The sequence below is a fragment of the Pteropus medius genome, unplaced genomic scaffold (genome assembly GCF_902729225.1).
Source record: "Pteropus medius unplaced genomic scaffold, Ma_sr-lr_union100, whole genome shotgun sequence".
Taxonomy (NCBI): Eukaryota; Metazoa; Chordata; class Mammalia; order Chiroptera; family Pteropodidae; genus Pteropus; species Pteropus medius.
In genome coordinates this window covers 862,527-890,206 of record NW_024341894.1, presented here as the reverse complement: position 1 = coordinate 890,206, position 27,680 = coordinate 862,527, and the positions used below count along the sequence as shown (strand labels likewise).

Sequence of the window (27,680 nt, the reverse complement as noted above, 5' to 3'; positions counted from 1 at the left end):
GGATGGATACTCTGCGGCTTGGGGAGCAAAAAGTGTGTCCAGGAAATCGTGTGAAATTTTGTCAGATCCCTGATATTCAGACTTAAGTTTCAATAACTGTTTTTGTTTGTTGTTTGTTTGTTTTTGCCTTGTGTCTAAGAATTTAACATGTATTGTGTTTCCAATAGTTCCAATCTAATTTTGGCTAATTTCCAGAGTCAGTCAAAAGGGTTGTTCTCTTGCAGCTCTCCTACCAAGACACCTAGAAGAGCTGGAGCCAGCTGGCCTGTCTCAGATTCTAATAGGTATAGCAGGCTGTGAAGAGTGACTGGGTGGAGGCAGCACTAGAAGAGCCGGTGGAAACATACTTTCCTTTGGCTGCCTGGCTGTTAGCCTAAAAACAAAGGAGAGAGGAGATTGAGTTAGAGCAAACATAACCCTGTGCTTGACCCTCTCTTCTTTGCATTTGAAACCAGTAACACCTTCATTTTGATATTTTTCTCCTTATAGTGATTTTGCTGAATATTGTGGCTGATACCTACCTCTCCTTCTGTAACATGTTATCTCTTTTATCCCAGTTTTCTGAGTATAGGTTTGTGTCAGTTATTGGGAAAGTTTCTTTTTAGTACCAACAGTATTGCAACAACAGTACTAGAAATTAAAGCTGAGAAACTTCTCATTAGCATAGTGATAAAGGACGGGAGAGTTCCATCTTAACAGTGGGGAAGCTTGAAACAGCTGTTGAAGCAGTCTACTAAGAAATTGACCAGCTGTTACCACCAAGCATCAGGCAAGGTGCCGCTGAAGGCACCCTATTGCAAAAAATAAACAATAAAAAAAAAAAAAAAAATTTCCCATTTTCTGCCTAAATTTTCCACAAGACTATGCAATTTTTATGTAGTTGTTACCAAAATATCGTTTGATTCCCTGTGTTAATTCCAATTAAAGGTGAGTTTAGAATTATGAATCCTATAATAATATTCAAATGCCACTCAGCCTTACCAGGCCTTCGAGTCACTGTTACTACTGTTTGCTCTCTCTAGGACTTATTTCTTCATCTACAGTGATTTTCAAAGTCTGTTTGATGGACCTAAGCTCTTGTTAGAAATGGAAATTCTCCAGCTTGATCATCTGAATCTGAAACTTGCTGACTGTGGCATAGTAATCTGTATTTCAACAAGCCTGCCAGGGGACTCAAGCTTGAGAACCACATCTTAGATGATAAACTCAGCTTTCCTTTTGTGTGGATGGCCCTTTAGGCCCTTCCTGTCACAATCCCTCTATCATATTTGCTACATCTCCCCACCCCATCAACCACACACCAGCACAGCCATACCCAGCTTGCCACCATCATAAGGTAAAGCACTCCCTCTAAAATCTCACACCTCTCTTATGTGCCTAAAATGATTTTTTAAACTCCTCTGGGGCCTTCCTTTCCTTCAGTACTTCATTGCCAAACTCTTCTACTCTATTTCCATTTAGGTTGATCTGCATCTTCCCGCATGCTTAAGAGAGCTGTTAGGAAAATTCAAGATCTAAGTTAATGTACCACAAACACACTCTCATTTTCAGCAGCACCATGCTTGATGCTTGGCCCATCTGGTCAATTTCCCAGCAGACAACTTCAGCAGCTAATCCAAGCTGTTCCACTGCAAAGACTGGAATCTCCATTCTGTTATCACTCTCAAACAGATGCCCTCAACTATAGTCAGCAATCAACTGCTACATCTCTTTACCTCGATAGACCTGATTTCAAAACCATTCTCTTTCTTCTTTGCTCTTTTCTCCCGTCTGAGACCCACTCTGCCACCTGTATTTAATATTTAGTCTCATGCAATCCTGTTTCCTCTAAGTCCCTGTCTTCTCGATAATCCCTATTCTCCCGATCTTTACTCTCTCCTCTGGCTTCTGCTTCATATTTAAATATGACAAGCTCTCTCCTGTTTGGTTAAAATCTAAGCTCCCCGAAGGCAGGGGCTATGTATGCTTTGTTCACCTCAGTCCTTGACTCATAGTAGGTGTTCAAAAAGGAATGGTTACTAGTCAAATTAAAAAAAAAAAAAATCTGCCCTTATTTACCCTGGGAACTTTTCTGGGTCCTTCCCTGTCAAACTCTTGACTGTATACTTTCCCTCCCCTTTATTGAAACTGTATTGTGGAGGCTCACTGACATGCTCCTAAATGCCAGTCTTTGCCTTTTCTAAGCCCTTATTCTGAATCTTTCTGTAGTGTGTTGTTATTGGAATTCTTGTGAATCCTTGGTTCATCCTATCATATTATTGCTGCTTGTCTTGGTGACTTCTCTTCTTCAACTTCTCAAAATGAAAGGTGTCCCTGGTTCAATCCTTGGCCCTCTTATCTTCCCTCTGAAGTGTCTCCATGGAAACTGTCCTCCAATCTATTGCCATCAACTATAACTTCAGTGTGGATAACTCAAAACTGTGTCTAGCCCTAACCTTCCTACGGAGTTGTAATGCCACATTTTCAAATACCTAGTAGACAGTATCTGGAGACACCTTTATGGCCTGTGGGAGGCCATAAAGCTTTTCCATGTGAGAGAGCCAGCCACCAAATGTTTACTCTATCAACTAGATAGGAGGTAGTAGCATCTTACCAGAGCTCGCTTCATAAAAGCCTCCTGAGTCGCCTTCTTGTTTGTAGCCTTGCCACTCCAGGCAGCCAGTGCACTGGCCTGCAGGGCTCGTCCATAAGAGAAACTTAGTTTCCAGGGCCTTGGCAGAGGGCAAAGGTTGATAGCATTGAGATTGAGAGTAGCATCCTCTTCACTCATACCTCCAGACAAAAAGCAGATGCCTAGAAGGACAGAAGCCATTCCACTTTATTAGTCTTAGTTTATGAGCCCTGTTTGAGAAAGCAAGCAATGAGCCTAAAAAAATATAATCTCTCAATCTGTTCTCTACTTGATTTACTGGGGACTGAGTCAGAGGTATTAGTTTGCCTGTGCCGAGGCTAGTCAGGCAAAGGAGAGAAGGGCTTTAATAAATAAGGAGGGTGCTGAAATGCTGAGGAAACCAACGGATTGTGTGCATCTGGACAAACTCAGGTATCGTGGAGTGCGAGGGGAAGTGCTGGCTGCCTGTGACATAGCAGAGGTCTGTTTGCTAGATAGAAGAATCCTGGATAAACACAAATGCTTATGAAACTCCTTCAAAGGATGAGGGCTAAGATCTCTAGTTAGAGGGGAAGGAAGGCCTTACCAGGAACAGCTGCAGGAACAGTACGGAAGAGAGCTGTGACAGTGGCCAGAGCTACTTGCTCTGGAGTATACTTCTTGGTGCAGGCATGTCCAGCAGTCACCATGTTGGGCTTCAGCAGGGTGCCCTCCAGATAAACATGATGGTCATTTAAGGCCTTGTAGACAGCAGCCAGGACCTGAAGGACAAGAGAGGTCAAAACAAGTGAAACCTAGAGCCAACCTTAGAGTTACCTGGCCTTGGCAATTTTTACACTGCCGGGATGCAGGATGAAAGAATTCCCAATGTGGTTTGACCAGAGCTTCCCGACCAGCTACTAGGCTTCATCAGGGCAATGTATTGCAAACTATAGCCAACATTGCATAATGATTCCAATGAAGAATATTTTATATTTTATATATAACAACTGACATATGTGAAGTAACAGCTATTACTTAAAAACAAGATTTCCAACTAGAATTAGGACTTTTATATTCAAGACTTACCTTCTCAGTGACATACTGGCAGTGTTCCAAGTCATGGTCTCCATCAGGAATTACCTCTGGTTCAACAATGGGTACCAGTCCATTCTTAAAAGGAAAAAGGACAGGACAGGGTGAAGCTCTGTTCACTGGGGCCCTTTCCTTAAGAGGATTTTCAACAGTTGCAATTAGTGTAAAATGAAGCCCTTATGGAAAAATACCATACAGGTGATTTAAAGGCAATGAAAAGAAATGCAATGGGTTGACTAGTGAGCATGGCTTAGCCAAAAAGGAACAATGAGGTTTTTTAAAAAAAAGTCTTACTAGGAATGGGGTAAAATAAATGCTAACTCTAAATTTCCATATCTTATTCTAGAAACTATTCTAGCTTTCTCAGAACCTAATTGTCACCCTTGTAGAGCAGTCCAGCTTAAATCGCTAAGAAAGATATCTCATGTGTGGGTTAATTAAGGAATTCAAGAAGTGTTTATAATTCTGACTGGGAATCTTCAGGTGCATGCAACTCAGGGAACCCCAACACAGCACCCACACAAGCAAATCAGACTTAACTTGGATCCCTCATATACTTCAACATGTGTTGGAAACTTTAGCATCGGGTCACCATCCTCCAAGAAATTATTTGGATTGTGACTAGGTCAGAGTTATCACTCTATCTTGGACATGGTGAAACATGGTTGATCAAGTGCTGTGGCCTCAAAAGCCTGAGCAAAGCACTTTTAGGACTCAGCTTATAGCACTTTGACAGAAGGGCAGCAGTTGATGACATTTGCCTTTTGGACTCATAGCTGGCTTGTGGAACCAAATCTTTCCTTACCACAGTTGGCTATAGAAAAAGTAGTGAAAAATGCCATCAGGATATATTGGTGAGAGAAGAGGAGGGCTCATGTGTAGTTATAGTAAAATTAGAAAGATAGACTCCGAAGAAGGCTCCCGCCTGCTGATTTTTAGTCCACGAGGAAAGCAGCACCTGCTGACAGATGCTGGCATAGCGGGCCAGGGCGTTGGCGTTTTCCTGGATAGCAAGGGTGGATGGACAATGGCTGTCGATCCTCAGCACAGCACGCCATTTTCCAAAATCAACACCATCTTTCTTATACTGAGCACAGAGCTCAGAAAGGCCATCAAGCCCTGCAAGTCACAAAAGAGAGAATGGCTTCTTTGCACTCCTGTCCCTCATCCATGGGGCTGCAGATAAAGTGAATGAGTTCTCTCTTGGATTAGCTCTTGGTCAGCAGAGCTTGAGAACTGAAAACATCCAGGCAAATAAACATTGATCCAATACTGAGCCAAAGAACCTGAATTTAATAAATACGGTTTGATATACATAGTGGATACACAAGAAGACTAGGGGGAATTAATATTTGTTACTGTGTTCCAGGCATGATTCTAGGTATTTTGTACACCTTTTCTCATTTAATTATCATAACAACTTTAATAGTTAATATTATACTCAATTTATAGATGTGGATTTCGAGGCTCCATGCGGTTAAGTGACTTAACCAAATTTGCATAGCTGAAGAGTGACAGAGCGGGGATTCAAATTCTGCTTAGCTAACCCAATGCTGTGGTTTGTACTTGTCTACTTGGGCAAAATTATCTAAGTAGTAAATGATGCAATCGGGATTCAAACCCAGGTGTGAATATTATTTTTAGAGAAAAATCCAGCAGCAGTAGAACGGTCCCAGGTGATCTCAAAGCCTGGGACCTTTCTACTGCTGCTGGATTTTTCTCTAAAAATAATATTCCCAGGTACGGAGTATCTTCTCTGTGCAAGACATTATAATAAGTACTTTATATACTTATATAATAAGTACTTTATATACGTTGTCTGATTTAATGTCCAAAACTATTCTGCAAAGCAGATATTGTTATCTTTAAAATGGACTCAACATTTAAGTGACTAGCCTGAGTCACACAGTTAGTAATAGAGGAGCTGGGATTGAAAATCAAGTATACATAGCTCTAAAACCAGTGTGATACTTGTATTTTGTTTTCCCTTGCTCATTTCAAGCATATATTGGCATGATTCATATCAGTAGGCAATATCCTTACCTTGAATGATGGTTTCTTTGTTTGTTCCTGCAAGGGGAGCACCTCCTTTGTCTAACTGTGAATATAAATAATTAACAAGTAATTAGCAGATGTCAGGTGTCCCAGTAAAACACAAGCAGAGCCCCTGGTGTTAACGAATAGTTCTCATCTTTCACAAACTAAGGAGTTGAATTAAGAAAGGAGTATTAATCATTGGGAGGGACACGATTCAGTCCACAGCAGAAGGAAAGTTACCTGGAAGGAACAATGTAAGAGTGCCAACCTTAAGAGGATGAAAAGCACAATCTGGAGCTTAGTAAATAAGAAGCAGTCTGATAGCACCTGAGATGCAGAGGTTCCATATAAGAGCAGCTTCCCTTAAATGATTCATTTGTTTATTCAAGAGACATATATTGAGCACCTGCACATCCCAGGCACTGTGTTATAATAGAGAATAACGATGCAGCCTCTACTCTCAGTAGAGCAGAGGCTAAGTTCATGAGCCGGAGAGGTAGACAGTCTGGGCTGAAATGGCTCCAATTTTGCCTTTGCTGTGGGCAAATTATTTTACCCCTGGTCATGCCTTCTCTAAAATAAGGATAAAAATTGAGTCTACCTCCAGTGGATGTGAGGAGGATTAAACGAGTGCCTGGAGTTGTAAGCACTCGTTGAATACTAATGCTCACTCTTGAGAAGCTCACGCAGTTTGGAAGACCTAGTTACAGCAGCACTGTAAGTGCTTTAATAATAATAGCTATCATGCTCTGAAAAATAATTATGTAATGGGGACTGTTTTTAAAACCCATTTCATCTTTATAAGAACCTTATGAGGTAGGTACTATCATTCCCATTTCAGAAATGAGGAAACAGAGACACTAAGAGATTTAGTACCTTATAGAAAACGGTTGAAAGAAAAGGGCTTTGGAAGAAAAGTCTAGAAGAGGATCCGTTTTCAAGAGGAAGACGTGATGGAAAGGAGTGAGAGCAGCACTTAAGTAATGAGAAAGTTCAGAGTGTCAGCCCTGCTCCAGCCCCTGCGCTGGTAGCTTGGCAGGGGTGAAGCAGAGGTGTGAGGGGAGTGGAAGTATTCACCTTGATTCCCACCACGATCCCCTTTTCCTTAAGGATGTCTCTGAACAGCTTCCCGTGGCTGTCCTTCTGGTAGAGGGTCTCATGGAACAGGATCACGCCCCCGATGCTCTGGCTGATGGAGCTGTCCACGCTGAAGAGGATTTCTCGGAACTGCCGGCGGTTCTCCTCGGTGTTCTCCACCTTGATCCTCTGCAGGCGGTTTCCCATTGTGCCTATGGTGGGTGTGCGCAGGCGGCATGAGAAGCAAGCCTGGCTTTCCTGCCGCCCTTCTCGGTGACACCGTCTCAGCGGCCCGCACCAGGCTTGACAGCAAGGCTTTCTTTTTTATTCATATCTTCGGACCTCCTCATGTCTTTTCGTTTTCTTTCTTTCTTTTTTTTTTTTTTGGTCTCCCCTGGGAGACCTTGGGTGCTGTAAGGATGCTGGTTAGGAAGTGTATGGGATGGGCGTGTCCGGGTGGGTAGGTAAAGCCCTCCAGCCTCTCTAGAGCCTCTCTAGACCCCGCTTGCTCCAGTCCTCAATCTGATTGGATGTACATACAGTAGAAGGAGGAGCGGGGCAGGCTGTTGACTATTCTGGCTTTTATCATGCTATGGTGGCGTGCAGGCCTGCCACAGCTCTCCCTTGCACCGTCTTGGGCTTCTCTCAACCGCAAGCCCTTCCCTGGGCCGGATGCAGACACTTTCCTGCCCTCACTGCCTTTCCTTGGCTTTCTCCTTAGCAGCAGAGGGCTGTGCATCTGACCTCGTTCTGGCTACTGAATTCCTGGCCCTGCTGTAGCCTAGATTCAAATGATCTCTGGCAAGGGGCCTTAAAATGGAAAGCTCGAGCCTCTGTCCTTGGTTTTCAGAAACCTGCATACTGGAATGACAGGACTCGAAAGGTCTATGCTTACGGAGTCTTCTGCTCCCACCCCTTTGTGCATAAGCCTTTACTCCTCTGACAGGAGAGAGAATATGACCATCAAGTTGCCTTTGCTGAGTGTAGCTACAAGAGTACTTTTGTTGTATGATGTTCCTTGCACTCACCTACAGACTCATCGGCAGCCAGGATCCCCTTCCCATTGGCAACGATGCGCCGGGCAATATCTGAGAGCTCCTTCTTTTGTTCTGCGGTGAGGGCTGGAAATTGGTGGGCCATGGTGACAGGTCTGGAAAAGAGTGCAGGAGAGTCCTGAACAGAACTGTGAGTGTCTCAAAAGGACTCATGACCAAGGCAGCCAGGGTGTGCAGACAAGCCCTGTAGGCCCCTCTGACATTTCCAGCCCATTTCCACAAATGAAGTCTGAGTTTTTTCCCCTTTCAGCCTAAGTAGTTGCAGTTAGCCATAACAAGTAAAAAAGTGAGTCGCCAAATGTTCACAGTGATCCTAAGCTGAATGCCTTCCAGGAGACCTTTGGGATCACTGATCTTGAGACTGAATCAGCTAATTAATGACCCATTCAAATATGACAAATAGAGGGCACTGCAATAATTGACTGTCTCTCTCTTCTGTGGATTCTTGATGCTATCAGGTGGCCTGGATGGCCTGAGGCCAAGACAGTGAGGCTTTTGGTTTGTGTGGCCATTCTCTACTTTGTTCTGTTAGCCTATAGCACCAGATTATTCTAAGCTTGAGAGGAGAAAACACCATTTGGCCTTCATGTTAACCTCTCTTCAGCTTTGGTACTTAGTGTGTGAAGTATAAGCCACCTTTTTCTTATATTCAACTACCTATAAGATCATTTGAGGCAGATGGGGAGGATTTTTACTAAGTGCCCCCGGACTGAAGGTCCCCATGGGGCCCAAGGATGCTGAAGTCATGTGGTTATCCCTGCTTCAGTAATTCTCAGCTTCAGTGCTTTATTGAAGAGAGACTCTGCCCCGAAGACCCCTACTCAAACAATCACCTCAGTAGTGGGCCTCTGAAGGGATTCACTGCCCCTGTTCAGCTGCCACTTTGGGCTACTCTTGAAAATGGAGGCCCACAGGGCTCTTATCTTGTATGTTAGAAAGAATGATTTTGCATAGGTTGAGCTATCAAAGAGAACAAATCAGTGAAGAGTATCTTGAGTAGTTTCCTACCCAATCTGGTGGCCTCCTGTCTGCCTCACACACTCATACACAGGGTAGGTGCCCTGTGCCTGCATTCTACTTTCTGGAAGCCCAGAGGCATCTCAGTTCTCCTCAATCCACTCAGCAATGAGGTAACCAGCCCAGGCATTATCTTTATTAATTAATGAGCTAAGACTCGGAGAAGCTTACTGATTTGTCCAAGGTTTCAGCTAGGATGAAGCAGAGCTTCCTACCCAATCCTGTCTCTCATGGCAAATTGATTTCTTCATATTTTCTGTATCCCTTCAAGGCAGGCTCTCAGTACCCTGTCCCTTGATATAAGAAGTCGATGGCTACTGAACTAATTCATGAGAAGCTATAACTGACACCACTCCCATTATTGCCACTCTTTCTTCAACAGGCTCTTGTCTGAAAAGAAGGAAACTACAGTGATGTCACTGGGTACCAGGGCAGGCTAGTGGACAATAATCTCTAGAGAAGCTGATCTTCCAAGGCTCCTCCCATCCCAGACAACACGGTTGTGTTGTCTCTGTTGATTAGTTAGCCCTGATATTGCAGTCAGGGATTTTTAGCTTTGGACCTGACCTCCAGGTCTTCATGCAGATAAAAGTGACATTCAGGCCAAAGGGCAAATTTTCTTTCTCAGTTTAGGAATTTGCACAAAGGAGTTGACAACCACCAAACAAATAAAGGTGTTTTCTAAATGAAACAAAAGGGAAAAGTAACCTGATAATAATAACAAATTATTATTTACTGCCAAGCATTCTACTAATTGCTTTACATGCACTATATAATTTATTTCTCACAATAATCCCAGAAGGCAGCTGGGATATCTCCTCCTCTCATATAAGGAAAGAATATATGAGAGTTTAATTATGTGTCCAAGGACAAATAGCTAATGAGGCACAAAGTTAGGCTAAGGGGCAGGACTCCTCTCTTTCGAAGAAAGAGTGAGCTGAGTGAAAGGAATGGACCGTGGATGACTCTGATGTCCTTGATGACACCCCAGAGTCCCCCAAATCCTTGGGCTATGGACTGTTATCCCCACTCCACTGACATTACCAATTCATAAACATCTGACATATTCACACAGAGGTTTGCTGCTAATAGATCAGACAGACCTCTGTTCAAGGACCAGCTCTGCTTCCCCCTGGCTGGGACCATAGGCAGGTTGGTAATTTCTCAGTCTTAGTTTATTATGGATTTAATGGTGATAATATCTGCTCTGGTTGTTTCATTGCCAAATGTGGCCTGTGAGCACCCTACTCACTGTAGTTTCTCAAAATATATTTGTTGAATTACATGACAAACATGAAGATGCATTCCAAAACATTATGAAAATGTAAACTATTATTATTTCTCTTTTATAAATTAAAAAAAAAATTATCTAAAGGACTTCCATGTTTCTACTTACTATCAAGCTATTTTCTTCAGACAGTATGCTGACTCAACCAGAAAAACAAACAGAGAAAAGGTCAAATCAAACCAATAGTGTTTATGGGAAGTTAAACTTCTACAGAGGGATTAAAGGTCTGTACCCCATCAGCACAAACGTTACCGTCTGTTAATCATAAAACAGGGTCACAGGCCAATGTTCACCCCTGGGAGACGAGGCCAGCTGGGAGAGGGTAATGATAGAAAATGATTTCTATGCCCTTATGCCTCTGTTCACTGAGGTCTCAAGTCAACATTTTTTTAAAGCGTGACTTGAAGTTGTTCACATTAAAAGTGAAAAAAAGCAAGTTTCAGAAAAATATGCAATATGGAATACCATTCTTTTTTTAAAAATTAAAAGCGTGATATAGACATACACTGTTTGTGGGTCTATTTAAGCAGAGACTAACCATCCTGGGCTTGCCTCTAGGGAATGAGATGGGGTGGAGTGACTCTCACACTTCACTTTATGAAAATTTTTATTAATATTTGATTTCTTAATTAACGGGTTTATATATTATATAATTTATTATACATAATATGTTAACAGACCATATATATATATATTATATATATTATATATTATATACACACACACACAAATCTGGGAGAAGGTTATGAGAATGTATATGAATAGAAAGTAAACCCAGAAAAACAGAGCTACAAGTGACCGCACAGTTATCTGTATCAATCAACCCCACCAACCCAGAAAAGAGGAGACAGAGGCCCAGGAAGAATATGTCTGATTTCCCGTCTAGGTTGCGATGTTCTAGGATTGTAAGCATGTCCTATCGGTTTATGATTTGGAATACTATTTCTAATCTTTCTTCAGCAAAATAACACTGGAACCCTACAGTGTGGTTCTTTCTGCCTTCCCTGAAGAGGTTCTGTGAAAAGATAAGAGTTTGTAAAAAATGAATGTTCAACTCCTGGAGAAATATAAGGCAGTAGAGAGTCCATTTGCTTCTCCATGTCCAAGGCAGATGAACTTTTAAGAAGACATACGTGAAAGGCTTGTTCACTGAAAGCCTATAATCGCCAAGTACTATGTGCAGCAATTTTGTGTACAGATGCATGAAGATGACCACAGCTTCCTTATGCACCCCAGTGCCACAGTGACAAGTGCGGTGAGATGCTGTCAGACAGCCTGTGAACACATGTGCAGCAGCCCAGAAAAAGAGTGTTGTTCTTTCCTCTAAACTGGCAAGTAAGTCAAAGGAACACCTAGGTTTACTGCAACTACACTCCATTCCCTGGCCCAGCACCTCAGGTCTAGCCTGGGCCTGGGTCTTCCCTGCATAAGCCTTGGCTAAAGTGAGCTCGAGCCCCTATTCGATCCCAATTGGCTAATGGAGCCCTAGTAACTAGTTAAAGTCATTTATTTTAAAAGGCATCATATCTTCATATGCCTATTTTTCAGAGAGTAGAATAAATGCACCGAAATATATCAGCAGCTTTTGATTCCACATATCTTAAGCTGTGGGGTCTTCTAGGTGTTTGGTACCAATAGGAAATGTTATAGGAAGTATCAAACAAGTGGAAGCTTTGAGAATTTATAATTAAATGACAGCTATGCTCTGTGACATTTCCAAGCCTTTTCCATTTTCTCATTTGGGCAGTGGGTGAAGGTGAAGGACAACACGCATGAGTTCATTTCTGTGACAAAGAAACTTTAGTGCTTGTACCAGCAGGCGTGGGAAAAGAATGAAGAAAATGACATAAGGCGATAGATATGTAAATAAATCAAAATAAGTTGTTATGAAGAGAGTAAAAATGAGTAGGAATCTCAGAAACAGAGTAGAACTAAACAAATAGGAGTATTCGACTTGTTTTTCCTAGGTCAAGATTCAAAAGAACAGGTACTGGCATCGGTTGCAAATGATCTTTTTGCTCACCACTCAGAGCCAGGAAAGGTGTGAGCGAACAGTTATCCTTAGGGAGAAAAACAATCAGTGCAGCAGATCATCGCCGTTTCCAGCCACTATCAAATTTTTCCTGAAAACAGAAGCAAATGAACTTTCTCCTCTACAAGCTATCCTTAACTCCTTACTCCCTCGTGCAGTCCAAGTAGACAAAAGATGTTCTTTTACTTACATTTGGGGAGAGAAGATTCTTCTTAGAGATCAGAAGCTGTAGATGAGGCAGCAGCTGCCAAATAGGACGAATCTTTGGAAACACACAGCTTTTATAAACCTCTTATCAAAATTGTTTGTTTTTTTTTTTCTTTAACTTTGCCTTCCCCTTTCCACCTTGGCCTGGTAGGAAGGTGTTTATCCCATACCTCTGATTGGTTCATAAACAGCCAATCCTTCTAATCATCTCATGCACTCATTGCATTGCACAGAATGTTAAAGTTACAAAGGCCAGCAAGACCCTTTGGCTCTTAATTCAGACTCTTCATTTTACAGGTTAGGAAACTGAGGCATGGAGGGTTAGAGGATTCTCCTAAGTCACACAGCTAATGAATGACTGAGCTCTAGAGAACACCAAGGGAAACTGAGAAGAATGTTAGCTTAGCTCCAGCACTTGAAACACATGACTTTTGGCCAAGGTGTTTCCCCCCCCACCCCTCTAAGCCTTAATTTTCTCCTCTGTAAAGTAGAATCTTCACTTCACAAGAGTATTAAGTAAGTTTGTAAAGTGCCCGTATACAGTAGGCATTCAAAGATTTGCCCCGTTCCATGCCCCCAAACCAAGCTGGACTCCCTGATGTTTTTAATGCCAGAACTCACCGTGTTTTGCTCTATTCTCATTCTTTCTCAATCTTTACATTTTTGCCTTTAAATCTGGTTAAAAACTAGAATAAAACTCAAAGTGATTGATCTAAGCCATCAGCTCACCTAGAGATGGCAGTGTCTGGGTATAGGTTCATTCTACAGGTTTTTTTTCCTAAGCATTGAAGCAATATCTAATTCAAGAGAAGGTTAATAAAAATATTGCATGCCTCCTGAGTCAAATAATGAATGAAACAAAAAATGTTATGAGGAAAGCTAAAAATAATGAAATGACCATAATCACAGGAAAATGTAAATTCTCAGGAATACGTACTTTTGGAATAACTCCTAAACTGATGGTGAGAGGGAATCAAAGTGCTCAATGGTATTGAGTGTAACAAAAGAATCTGTGGGTGAAAAAGTAAAATGTCAATGAAATGAAGGAAAAAGTAGCAGAGAACTAGCTTGTTTAAATAGTTTAGGCTCAGATAGCTTGTAAAAGTAGGCAGTGTTAGACATTGAATGTGATTGTAAAGGAAATTGAAATGTCTGACACACAAAATTTGAGGCTCATTTGGCTGGGGAAGTTTTGGCCAAAGCTTGTCCTAAGGATGGTGGAAGGCTAGCTCAGGCAAAGCTCCCATCGGCATTCTTGATGCCATTGGACACCCAAAGGCACACTTTCTGACTTCCTCATCTCCACCTGGTGCTTATTCAAGCACTTGGTGCTTGATTTATCAGACTGAGATGACACGATCCGGGGGGCCATGTGAGGTTTCATCAGACATGGTTTTTGTCAAAGAAGAACAGGAGAATTAGAAGTGGATGGTGATAAAAGAATGGAGAGTGAGACTGGTGACCATCGTTTGGGTTCAGGACTTGGGTGGTCAAAACTGTGACTGAAACATTCCAACTACTGACAGCTGCTTGGTAGAAATAAGTTCACTTATGCTGCTAGTACTAATTATTGTTACGACAACAATAATAACGATAGCTATTTTTTTGAGGTTCTATAATACATCGGATTCTTTTTATACATATCCCTAATCTCAGCCTCTCTCTGAGGAAAGGTTTATCACCCTGTTTTCTGGATAAGGAAACTGGTTCAGAGAGGGCAAGTAACTGGCTTAGAGTCTCAAGACAGGTACACAGAGAGTCTGTCTCACTCCAAGTCAGTGTCTAAAGCAGAGCTGTTTACCTTTTAGTCACCAAAGACTACATAGATTAGCTCTTTCCCTCTCCGCCCCCAAGCACTTTATAACCTTGGACATTAAACCTTCATTAACCAGGAAAGAATGACTCGTCAACCGACCTAGGCGGCCCTGGTCCTGCTGGCCATCCTTTCACGTGAACAGCAGACTGGCCAGGCACGTCAGAGGGGCATGAATACACCTGCCCCTGAGTGATGCCACCTGCTGCTGCCCCTGTGGCATCAGTATTTGCCCACTGCCAGGGTTTGATGTGCAACTGAAACTCAAAGTTCAAGAGCGCAACGCTAAAGCTTCCTGGACCTTAAAGAAACACAAACTCCTGAGCACCACAGACTGCTTGCAAGTTTTTTAATCTCTTAACTCCATAAAATGTTCAAAAGTGAGATGTCATGATATATGGAAAGCCCATGGGACTTGGAGGCTGTGAAATATTGGGGAATCCTCCAAACTCTTTTGTCCTGAGTTCCATCTGTAAAATGGGCTAGTAAGTGGGCTCCATCAGAAACTGATTGTAAAGCATGAATGAAATAACATATGAATAGGAGCTTAGCACATAGTTTTCATTAAGTAGCTGGATCTGAATGCATAATTTTGATTTAGAGGCCTCTAATTGCAGACTCTTCTAACAGGCAATAATAAGATGATACCATTCATAATCATGACTATAATTACCTCTAAGAATTGCTTTATTTATTTTCCATTCCCTGACCCACTCTAGATATTTCTGATTTGAATATGATATCTACATAAGACAGGCCATGCGTTAAATATGTCCACATACAGCATGAGGTATGAGTCCACAAATAAACTTGTAACATGCAAGTAAACCTCATATATCATAAAGTTACCCTCACTGTCAGATTACTATTATTACATAGATAGAACTTTCATAAAAAGGGGCCACATCAACACAACGCAAGGAAAAACCATGGCTGGGTTAATATGGCATTTAAAATTATCTTTTCCACTCTGTGGTTTGGATATTTTCTTATCATATTGCAATCTGCTTAGATAGTTGGGATTGTTTCAGGACCCTGAAACCAGCAGTCATGATTTCGGTTCCAGAGATAGGGCCAGTATTATTTTAGCACAGTTCACAAAATTTTTATTGAGGCTTTGCGTATAATGCATTGTGTTGGCTACAAAGACATCTCGTAGAGGATGTACTTTGTAGAGAATACAAGATGAACAAGCCTGACCTGCTCTCAACAAGAGGCTTGTAATGTAAGAAGTGGGAGGTCAGGGTTGAGGTCAGGATCACATCAAATCAAATTAAACCAAATGAGAGAAAGTATATCAGAATACAAAGAGATTGGTGCGGTGGTGGTTGTTATTGCCAAAGTCATGGAAGACTCTCTGTTTGTCGTAACATGAAAGAAAAGTCTAGATATTCTGGACTTTTCCATGGCCAACTCATGCCCCATACCAATTGATTCAGCCCATCAGACTATAGGTCCCGTGGGGGTGGGAGCAGGAATGCCTCTCCAATCTCTCCCCAGCACCCAGCACCATGCCTAGAGCACAGTGGCACCCAATCAATTTTTGTTGAATGAATGAATAAACGAATATATTGTTTTGATCTCATTTACATCAGTCTCAGAAAAGTCTGGAGTCATAATATTTATCCCTGAGAACTTTTAAATAATTAAGAGGTATAATGTGACCATTACTTTCTTCTAAAACCGTACTAGCTTCTGAAAGCTCTTCTGTCATTGTTCTTTTGGAATTCCACAGGGGTCCAAGCTGCAGCTCTCCTGAAATGATACACGCGAACAATGATGCACAGTCCCCCTGCCCTTTTAAAAAATTGCGATAAAATGCCATAACATCACTTTTACCACTGTAACCATTTTTAAGTGTCCAGTTCAGTAGTGTTAATTACATTCAGATCATTGTGCAACCAATCTCCAGAACTCCTATTAGCTTGCAAAAAACTGAGACTCTATATTCATTAAACAACTCTTCATTCCTGCCTGTCCTCAGCTCCCCAGAAACTACCATTTACTTTCTGTCTCTGAATTTGACTATTCTCTAGGTACCTCATATATGTGGAATTATACAGTATTAGTCATTTTGTGACTGGCTTATTTCATTTACCATAATGTCCTCAAGGTTTATCCACACTGTATCTATCATGTGTCAGAATTTCCTCCCTTTTAAAGGCTGACTAATATTCCATCGTATATATATATATGGCATTTTGTTAATCCATTCATTGTTTTATGGACATTTGGTCTGCTTCCAGTTTTCAGCTATTGTGAATAATGTTGCTTTAAATGTGAGTGTACATATCTCTCGCTGAGATCAGGCTTTCCATTATTTTATGGCCCTTTTATTAATGTAACAGTTTCATTGAGATAAACTCCACATACCATATAATTCACCTATTTAAAGTGTATAATCCAATGTTGTTTGGTATACTCACAGAATCGGAGTATTAAATGTCAGTTTGTGAGAGAGATGTGGTAGGTTTTTAAAAACTCCATAATCTGAGAATGTACAGTCTTTAAAAAACCAGAATGAAGCCTGGGGCCAGAAACCATTTGGGTGCCTTCCATTTCCTTGGAGTGCTTTTTTCCTTTTTTTTTTTAAGACACGCTTCATCTCTAGGAAATCTGAATTCTATGTATTCTGGGGTCTCCAGGGTAAGTAAATTTAAGAGTATCCAAATTCTAGGACTTAGAGATACCACCCCCTTGAGACTAAAGAATAAAACTCAAAAGCTCGAAATGTGATAAAGAACTGAGGTTTTCCTTGTCTGAGGATGTGGGTCTGTGCAGTTAGAAGCTGCAGAGACAGAATGAATTGGAAGGAATGGGCTACAGAATTTCAGAATTGCTCAGAGCCCAGTACTTATCTGCCAGGAAAGAGTTACAGCATGGTCTGCAGAGACAGCCTGGCCCCATCTTCCCACATTCCTTCCTAGCGGGTTGTTTATTGCCTTGTCAGTGTTCGCTCTTTGCCTCTTGCTCAATCATCTCAAAGTCCAATTTTTCTCACTATCTAATCAGAATTCTTGGTTATTTATGTCATTGGTGACCCCTAACATGTTTCTTTCAATCTTCCTTATCTCTTTGGTGAAATTGTTTGACCTTTAGATAGGAAGGCATTGTGCACGAATGGAAAGACTCATAGATGCAGAGGCATGAGGTCTGGGTGGCGGTCTAGTCCCACCGCTGAATAGCTGTAAAGTGGATGGAAATCACCTCTCAGCCTCCCTTCCCTGCTGTGTAAAGTGGGCCGAGGGATACCACCGTGTCTAACTTTACCACGTTGTTGCCCTGACTGAATGATATCATCTAAATAAGTGCTATGAAAACTATAACACCCTACGTTATTACAAAGTATTATAAACCCTGTTACAAACCCTGCCACACTGCTCCTGTGGCATGTGTGTGTGTGCGTGTGTGTGCACGCGCACGCACACACACACACACACACACACACACACACACACCTATTTGAGAATCAGAAAATAAGGTTCTGACCTTAGCTCTACCCTGAATAGCTGGATGATACTGCCCAAGGGACGGCTTTACCATCTGTTGAGCACTTAATTCTTACGGGGCCTTTTCTGGGCACGTCACATAGAAGATTCCATTTAATCCCCACAACATCGACAGGGTAGGTGTTATTTTGGGGAGGAGAGAAATTGATTCCATCTCTCGCTCAAAGTCACACCATTAGTAAGCAGTAAGGCAAGAACTAAAATACAGATCTGTTATTCTAAAGTAATCCTGGGACCTTGAACTCATCATGTATACAGTGAAGGAGGGGGTTGCTTCTAGCTATGGTATTTCATGGTCTTTTCTCCCAAACTTGCATGTTTTTGACATTCGCAGCTATCGTAAAGCAAAGGAAATGGTTTTAAATAATAATATAAGAAACTTAGATTTGACCATAAAGTGTTTTTTTTTGGGGGGGAAGTATTGTTGAAATGAAATATTTATTGACTAGAGAGCTTCAATATCTTGGAATATATAAAAGAAACTAGATGGTTCTAACCACCCACCTCTCATTCCCCTATTACTCTTTGAGTTTGCTTCATCTCATCTCATCACTCTTTAGGAATGTAGAGTGCCAGGCTGACCAGACCCAGAATTAAACTTTCCTGACAAGCTGCATAAAAAGGCCCAGACACTGAGAGGCAGGCAGCTAGCCAGCATATGTAGATGGCAGATCAGTCAATTGCTTAGTGACCACCTCAGTGAAACCTACTCTTCCCCCCAAAAATGAAAAACAGAGTTACTCAGCCTCCCAAGTGAGTTGTATAATCCAGTCATCTACAAACTGAACTTTCTGCCCTTCTGAAGGTCCAGCCATAAGTTTTCTTGGCAAGTCAATATCGTTCAATCATTAAGAATGTGAACTTTGAAGTCGGATAGAACTTGCTCCAAACTCCAGCTCAGAGCTTCAGGCCTGTGTTACTTTGGGCAACTTCTCTAACCTTTTTGAGCCTCAGTTTCCTAGAAAGTTTTCTAAACTTAACCTACAGTGTTGTTGGATGATTGGATTAAATGAACAAAAAAGCATAATGCCTGGCAAAAATTAAATACTGTATAAATAACAAGCATTGCTAGCCTCCTCCTCCTCCTCCTCATCATCATCATCATTCCTTTCTCCTAATCACATTCTCCAAATTCAATCGCCAAAGAGGAGTGGTTCTAAAATTTTTGCTCTGACAGTACCCAACCTCATCAACTGTGTCCTCCATTCTGAATTCTCCCACCTCACTCCCACCCACAAAACTGTCTCCATTTAATGCAAAGAAAAATTAAGATTGACCCTGAGTCCATCTCAAAAGTTACATGTCCACCCTAGGAAGAGGTGCCATGCCCCTTAGAGTGTAGTGGGAGCCGTAGATAAGGAAAGTTTTTTTTACTCCATTATGTGAACCAAAGGAGACTATGGCTTATCCACTGAAAGAGATGGAGAGAAGCAGGTTTGAGGAGACTGAAGAAAATGGCAATATTATTAGTGAGAAGTGTAAAGAGGAATGAAAGATGAGAAATGGATAAATAGATAAAGCCATGTACCCACACTTCTGGAGGCAGAACAGACTGAATGCAAGAAGGGCCACCCTGCCAGGCAGGCGGACAGGCTGACTTCATTAGCACCCCTGTGCCGACCATTGAGGATGTACGGCTGGCCCGTGCCACCCCATGCCTATCCTCTGCGGTACAGCTGACTCCTAGGCCTGCTAGGCCCCACGGGGCTGCCAGATGGAGGAGCAAACAAGAGGCTGGATCAAGTTGTCTCTGTGGCAGGTTGCCGAGGGAGGTCCTCATTCAATCACTGGCACCCAGCAGAGGAGGCTGCATGCAGAATGATCATGATCAGGCAGCAGATGCCCTGGCCCCACTGGAGCGGAGAAGTGGGGAATGTTTGCTGTCCTTTAATCTGTTCCCTGGCCTGGTCTTGCCGTCTTTTGTCACTCATTTCGATGGTTCTCCTTTGGGCCATTTGCCAAGTGAGAACAGAGGCTTTTGATTCCAGAGAGGAATGTAAAAGCTGTCACTTTAAAAGTGGAAAGAAAAAAGTCAGTGACATTAAAAATATTTATATTCTGGAACATCATGGTCAGAGAATACAAACAATTACCTCTTGCTAGAGCTCTTGCTCATGTGTGTACAGATAAACTTGCGTCATTTTTCCAGTGCCCTCTCCTCTCCCCCAGCCCCCAAAGGCACTGTCACTGAGATCTTTTCCCTCATACCTTCTCCCTCATCCATCCTGAATCTATGAGGTTAGCCACTTCCAGCGATTCTGCAAAAGGGAACGTCCCTTTTGGGTCTGGGAGGGAAGAGGAGGCAAGATCACAAATAAACATAAATAACTCTAATCTAGGCTCAGGTCTCTTTGCCTTTTTAGATCCAGATAAGATTAGCTCACATCTCCATTCTATAACCTCCAGACAGTCCCATGCCTTCCCCTTAATTTGGGGAAAATTCCCATGGGTTTCTGTTATTAAGGGCACTCTGGCTCAGAGCTTCTCACTGAATCAGTTCAGTCAAGCACGTTCTCCACCCTCACCCCCATCCCCACTCCGGTCCCAGTGCACCAGCCCAGTCCATTCCACAGTAACCTAGATGGCAAATGACTCCTTCCTTACAGTTCTGTAAAAGGTCAAAACCAAGCAATTTCACTTGCACAAAACCTTTTTATAGCGTTAAAAGATAAACTGGTGCATATTAAAATTTTAAGAATTTATTTCAGCAATACCAAGTGGTTAGAAGTGCTCCATCAGAGGAAGCTGGAGAAAAACTTTTCTAGAGAAAAGGCAGAAGCAAAGTAAAGAAACTATTGATTGGTGATAGCTTAAAACCTAGTTGGCTCTTTGTGATTGGTTGATCTTAGGTTTTGATCTCATATCCTTGAGGCATTTACGGGCCTAGATTGTGGTTTGCTGATGTAGGCGCCACAGCATTAGAGCCACCTCTGTCTAATGGCCTTGTTAATTGATTTAACAGCAGACAGAGCTAAAGGTTTGCAGAGAGAAAAAGAAATTACACAGTGGCCAAAGAACAATTTAGAATTGAGTCATCTCTATGTAGACATCTCTGTTCTTAAAAGTCCATTGAACCATCCCTCCAGATGCCAGACGTGTTCCACTCACTGCAGCCCGCTCTCCTCCTCTTCTCACCTCTTCCATTTTTCCTCCTCGTTCTCTCCCTCACAGATTGCTCTGAGAAGTGTGAATGGGTTTCACTCTACTAGTTGAGGCACTACCCCCAATTCACCTCTAAACCTTGTATCTCCAAAGAAATCAACTTGCTGGGCTGTTGGACCGGCTCCTGTGCTAAAGATGAGCCACTGAGAAGCCCTGAGACCTCCTCTGACATATTCTACCTTCCTTAAAAGGTATTTTGGTATCATATCACAATTTTGGCTTTTCTTTTAAGTATATTCCGAGGTTGTGTGGTAAGGGTCACAAGAGAAGCAAGCCCCCTTGTAAGTGAGTTCTGAGGAAGGCAGACCCTTTGCCTGAGGCTGAAGGAAGAATGCAAATGCGGATGCACTGACCGGAGCTGGGAGTATAGCATGTTTCCTGCTCTGATACAGAACTTGAAGTGTGTGTGTATGTGTGTGTGTGTGTGTGTGTGTGTAAGAGAGGATAGAGGTGGGTGCCAAGCTGTGATGAGGAGCAATCCTTCCATGGGCCTATTCTCTGCTCCCCTACCCCACAACTGCCCTTCTGCTCTGTGACTTGGGAGTAGAACAGAACCAGAAAACACCAGAGAAGAATTAACAAAGGACAAGCATCCCTTTAAACCAAGATGATGTAATTTTATTTTCTTGAGCTAGCCATGACCAGGACAGACAGTGGCCCTGTTAGCTAATCATTACCAGGAAGATATGGACAATTCTGAACCTTAAATAATTTTTTCAGAGACATCCACCTTATTTAAACTGAGTTGTAATAATCAAGCCCACACAGGACTGATCTTCTTACATGTTTGCTTAAAGCCAGAGATAGCTTTGTTTTAAGTTAGGTATGTATCAATGATATTTTAATCTTGGCCAAAGAGGGAGTCTGTTAACATACAGACTGCAAGTCTTTGGCAATTCAGACACCCATTTAAAATGAAGTAAAACAGTTTTTGTATTGGCTTTTACACCTATGGTTCCCTGATGAGTAAAGGCTGAATGATCTTCTATTCAGGCCCATGCCAACAGATTCTTATCTGTTCTCCAGAACCAGTGCCAGAGGGCCAGGAGGGTCTTGAACTTCATATTCAAGAAAGACCGCAAATTTGGCTTAGATGTTATTGACAAATGAGTTATACACGCAGTTATTGTTTCATGTGTGCAGTCAAAGCATTAATTTGCTAAATACATACATTCAAATTATACCACAGTTTTGGTAGCTCTGGTGTTGCTGTTTCTTCATTTTTAGCATATTTACTAGATGCTTAAAATTATGGAAGTCGCCTGGATTTCCCTTGGCCTCTGAAAGGCCTTGTCTCACACCTGTCTTGATTGTTTACATATATGCAGATCTTTATTCCACAACAAAGGAATATAAACTTGGGCTCAAGTCTCCTAATTATTGATCAGAAGATCACCTGAAAGAAATATTGGGAGAGGATTCCTTGAAGAATAAGCAATCCATTCAGTTCAATTGATATCAGAAGTACAGAGAATGGGTACATTACACACCCAGACCTACGCCTTTCCTGCTGGAATTGTTTCGGGTGAATAGCACTAGTGTGCTTTTGGTGTGATGCCATCTGTCTCGCCTGAGGGCCATAAACAAAAATAGATGGGTCCAATTCACTCTGGCCATTGTCCAATAAAATCCTATCACAAACTGTACTCATTATGAATTGCTCAGATAGAAATTTCTTGTCTGATCTGAGAACTAAGAAGAGTTGTACTTCTCCCGAGCAATCAACTTCATTTTATTGTATAATGTGAAATTGCTCAACTGACTAGGTTTCCATTTCTCATTGCCTGCTAGTTCATGCAGAAACACATTTTTGATCTACCAATATGAAGTAGTGAACCATAGTGGTTAGTTAGTTAATTATAATTTATTTGGCTACTTCTTTTTAGGTTAATATTTGGGCTTTTGTCTTTGATGTTTTAGTGTTTGTGTTTTTGTTTGTTTGTTTGCTTGCTTGCTTGCTTTTTAACACTTTAGTCATTAAGTATTTTATTTTTGTGACTAGTTTGAGGAAGGAATTTAAATGTATTTTTCCCCAAATAGTAAATTGTATGTCATGTGTGTTTTTAATGTTCTTACTGCATGTTCTTAAAAGCAAATAACAGACTCTACCTGTCTTAGCTCGGGCTGCTAGAACAAATACCATAGACAGGGTGACTTAAACAACAAATACTTATTTTCTCACAGTCTAGAGGCTGGGAAGTCCAAGATCAAGTTGCTCACAGATCCAGGTTCTGGTGAAGGCCGGCTTCCTAGTTTGCAGGTGGCTATCTTCTTGTATTCTCACATGGCAGAGCGCAGAGAAAGCAAGCAAGCGCTCTTGTGTCTCTTCTTATGAGGGTACTAAACCCATTCATGAAGGCTCCAACCTCACGACTTAATTACTTCTCAAAGGCCCTTGCCTCCTTATCCCATCACATTGGGGGGTTAGGATTTCAGCATATGAATCTGAGGGAACACAAACATTCAGTCCATAACACTACTTTAACTTGTTTAAGCTGAAAGGGATTTACTAAAGGATATTCGGTAATTCACAGACCTCTGGGAGGGCTAGAGAATTAGGCTTTTTATAGGATACATAGCCAACAACAAGACAGGCATAGTCAGCACATCCAGAAGAAATACCTGACCACACTGCAGGATGGTTCTAGTAAAATAATTTTTAAAAAACTAACTCAGTGGAAACCTGCAACTCTGATGTGGCTGCTCCAAAGAAGCAAATACCTTTGACACCACACTTAGTAGAAGATCAGTTTCCCTGAATATGTTCCCCTCACATGACTCCCTTCCACATCAGACGTCAGTGGAGGGAAGAGGTATAGAACCTAAGTCATATGCCTGATTTATAGATTCTCTTGGGAAAGCAGGACATACAAAGTGAGAAATGATCAGAATGTCAAGAGGGTGTTCAAAAGGTGTTGGACAGCTCTATGCAGAGTTCTGCTACATTAATCAGTTATCTCAATAATGTTTCTTAAATAATTCAGCATTCTTTTGAAATGCTAACTGTAGTATACATATTAATACATAAATGTATATGCATACACAGCATGAACACTTGCACATACCAATGTATTATACTTTCTATTTTTCCATCAATGCATTTTTCTTTACTCTGGTTTTAATTAGTGTAGCTTTATAATACATTTAAATATCTAGGATAATATGTCCCCTACAATTGCCACAGATTTCTTGGGCTCTTCTTACCTTTTAATTTTCTAAACAAATTTTAGAATGGTTTCATAAAACTCTCAATTTGGCATTTTGATTGAAATTGTACTAAACTTATAAACAAAGAAATAGTTGATGTGTTATTAAAATTTACCATCAAGAAAAACATGGCAATTTATTTACATCTTAATTTTTTTTTTGTAATTTACTAAATTTTTGTATTTCTTTTGATAATTGGCCTCGTGTATTTCTTGTTAAGTTTACTCTAGGAACTTTTGTTGTTGTTGCTATGTTAAATGCGACATTTTTCTATTATATTTTTAACTTCTTAATGCTGGTAGAAAACCTACTTATTTTATTATAGGAAAGCTCTTTCTTTAGTAACTCACCTCCTTTTTGACATCCATAACTAGTTTAATAATTTTTCAGTTGATTTCTTCCATTAAAAAAATTCTAATCTAGGACGTGCTTCCATAGTGTAGCAGTTAGCATGTCTGCTTTACAAGCAGGAGGTCCTGGGTTCATGCCCCAGTGGAACTACAGTCCATGGTCTACCGCCATGCCACCCGAAACAAGCCCCATGTTTGACCTCTGAAGCTAAGGAGCGTCAGGCTTGGTTAGTAGTTGGACGGGAGGCCACCTAAGAATACCAGGTGCTATAGGCATAAATAATGATAATAATGAATAATAATAAATAAAAAATTACAATCTAGGAGAAATGACATCTTGTACAAATGATGAAAAGTTGTTATAGTTCTTTCCAATAATCTCTTACATATACAGTGGTTAGAATTTATAGGAAAAGGCCAAAATTTTGTGATGATAGTGTACTTCTTTGGTTGTTTCTAATCTATTCTTTTTCATGGTAATGCCGCTAGTGTTTTGTTGTGATAACTCTTTTTAGTTGGAGATATTCGTTCTTTTAGAAAATTATCTATTTTAATTTACGATTTTAAAAAAAACCTACAGCATTTAATAAAAAAAAATCTGATGGCGTAAGGCAACAGCGTAGGGCGCCTGAAAAAGGTGCTTAAGATTCGGATTCGGAGAGGGAACCCTGCCCTAGCCCGGCGGAAGGTGCGGGGCCAGAACGCGGGGCCCTGTGGTCCTCGCGAGGCACGCGGGACTGGCCTGGCGGTCCCTGTGGAGTGGGGTAGGGGATGCAGGGATGGGGCGTGGGAGAAGCGGTCGCTGAGCCCTGCAGAGACGGGCGGTCGCTGTGCCCTGCGCCCGGCAGTGAGAGAGAAGGACACGCAAAGGCCAGGCGTTCGCCAGGGAGCTAGCGCACTGACCCTTTGCGCGTCCGGAATGCCCGCGCTAAGCGTGCCAGATGACCACTAGGCGGCGCACAGGGACGCGGTGGCCCGAGGGGCCGCGGAGACGGCGTAGTTGGATTCCAGGGGCGGAGGCGGTAAGACCACCACTTATAGGGAGCATAGCAGTAAGCGAAGCCACTCGATGAGTTTGCCTTAGGCTCAAACCCATGTGGCCTCCAAGAGCAAGCATTATTTTCCTTGAGCAAATCTCAGACGGATGTACAAGAATAGAGGAAGTATAACAGTATAAATCACGTGTCTCCAGGCCGCTTACTAAAGAGTAGAGGTTATGCATAACTGGAATTCTAGATGCCAGCACAGTCAGCTGAACTAACTTAAGAAGTACAGTAAAATGTGCTAGCGTTGCAATATATCACCTTGTAAAGAACAGATGCTGGTACAGATCCCTGGAGATAGATTAGATAATACAGATATAGATATACAGATAGATAAAGATCATCCTTTCCCGCTTCTAAAACAAATTGAAGATATGCAAGCACTTCAGAGTAGTAGAAGAATAAGGGAGTGAAGATACAGTCAGTTATTTAATAAGGCATTAATAAAAGAAATAAAAAAACTGGAAAAACTGTTTATACAGTAAGTAAGATATAGCTTTGATGTGTGCCCACTCCCCAGGCATTTATAGAAGCAAATTTAAAATCCTTTCCTGGAAGAAAATAACTATCTCAGGCCCCCAAATTGCTTCTACAAATAAACTTCCAAAACGGTGTCTAGCACACCTTAAAAGACAAGCAGAGAAGTGCACTAAAAAACAACGGAAATCGAGAACTTGATGGATAAATTTAATAGTAGATTAGGCACAGATCAAGAGAGAATTAATGAACTGAAAGTAGGAAATATCCACAAAGGTGGATGAGGGCGAGGATAAAAATACAGAAGAAGGAGTTAGAGACACAGGAATCAGTGAGAAGTTCTAACCTATGTATAAATGGACTAGCAGGAGGAGAGAAAAAGATGAGGCAGAAGTAACATTTGAAAAGAGCACAGCTGAAAAATTTCTAAACTGGTGAAGCATCGATTCACAAATTCAAGAAATCCAGCGAATTCCAAGCAGGACAAAAATTTTTAAAAGTAGATCTAAATACTTTATAGTGAAAATGTAGAACAACAAAGCGGAAAGTCTTAAAGGCAACCAGAGAAAACATGCCTTTTAAAGGAACTACAGTCAGACTCACAGATGACATCTCGATAGCAACAACAGAAGCCAGAGAAAGTATGCAGTTGTCAATATGATAGAAGAAAATGAATTCTATGCTCAATGAAAATATACTTGAAGAATGAAGGGGAAAAGAAGTATTCTGTCCAAAAGAAAGCAAGAAAGGAGAGAAAGAAACAAATCGAGAAAGAAGAAACAGTGCAAAATAAAATGGTAGATATAAATACAAAAACCTCATTTGCGATAAATGTAAATAGATTTTTTACATTTATCATAATAGATTTTTTTAAAAAAAATCAATATCTGCTGTTTACAAGCAACGAAACTAAATGTAAAGAATGAGAAAAATTAAACGTAAAAGGATGGAAAAGTTACACCAGGCAAATACTAACCAAACTAAACTGACATGATTACATGAAGTTCCAAGTGGATTTTTAAGTCAAAAGAGAGAGTTACTATATAATAAGAGGATTTATTCACCAAGAACAAGTAACTTTTTCTCTATATTTAATGTTATGAATAATAGAACCTTTAACTACATTGCAAAAACTGTAGGAGAATCTGGAGGAGAATTTATTTATACTTTTCGTAGTAATTTTCTAAGGATATAAAAGTTTGAACAGCATAATTAATGACCTTGACCTAATGGAGCACTGCATCCAATAAGTGCAGAACACAAATTATATATAAGAACATTTAGAACATTTACTAAATTGACCACATCCTGGGCCATAAAACATGTCTCAGGAAATCCCAGAGGCTTACTATATTATACAAACCTCAATATGGATAAGTTAGAAATCAATAACGAAAATAACTAGAAAAACTCCATGCGTTTGGTGATAAAGAACCATAGTATACACAGTTTCTCAATATTATTTTTAAAGACTTGTAGGCACAGTTTGAAGACTATCTTAAAGGTACTTAAGAGTTTTTCTTCAATGGATATATATATCAAATCTTTTCATTTTTAAAAGAGAGGAACAAATATTGAATGTTATCTACAGCTGAGCATCTTGAAATGATTTTTTAACTACTGATGTAACTAACGTAGATTTAAAATCACTAGTTACTTTTGTATCTTTTGTGTCCCTGGAATATTACACCAGGACCCTTTAAGGTCATATAACTAAAAGC

At 41.0% G+C, this 27,680-nt stretch overlaps 1 protein-coding gene across 1 annotated transcript; it reads right to left on the bottom strand.

The window, feature by feature from the left end:
* Positions 1-72: 72 nt before the first annotated feature.
* On the bottom strand, positions 73-12,536 carry ALDOB (aldolase, fructose-bisphosphate B). The gene is made up of 9 exons (XM_039855604.1): positions 12,382-12,536; positions 7,828-7,949; positions 6,800-7,011; positions 5,729-5,783; positions 4,644-4,804; positions 3,680-3,763; positions 3,198-3,372; positions 2,594-2,793; positions 73-373 (listed from the first exon to the last, which is right to left on the bottom strand). Exons 2-9 carry the CDS (start codon positions 7,937-7,939, stop codon positions 278-280), a joined length of 1,095 nt encoding a protein of 364 aa, XP_039711538.1. The 5' UTR covers positions 7,940-7,949; positions 12,382-12,536; the 3' UTR covers positions 73-277.
* Positions 12,537-27,680: the final 15,144 nt, after the last annotated feature.

Excerpts from the sequence above, each read along its gene's own strand:
- ALDOB (XM_039855604.1), bottom strand. The coding sequence starts at position 7,939 with ATGGCCCACCAATTTCCAGCCCTCACCGCAGAACAAAAGAAGGAGCTC. Across the intron at positions 7,012-7,827 it reads GGCTGCCGATGAGTCTGTAG|GCACAATGGGAAACCGCCTG; the intron begins GTGAGTGCAAGG and ends CACCCACCATAG. Across the intron at positions 3,373-3,679 it reads GCCAGTATGTCACTGAGAAG|GTCCTGGCTGCTGTCTACAA; the intron begins GTAAGTCTTGAA and ends CTTGTCCTTCAG.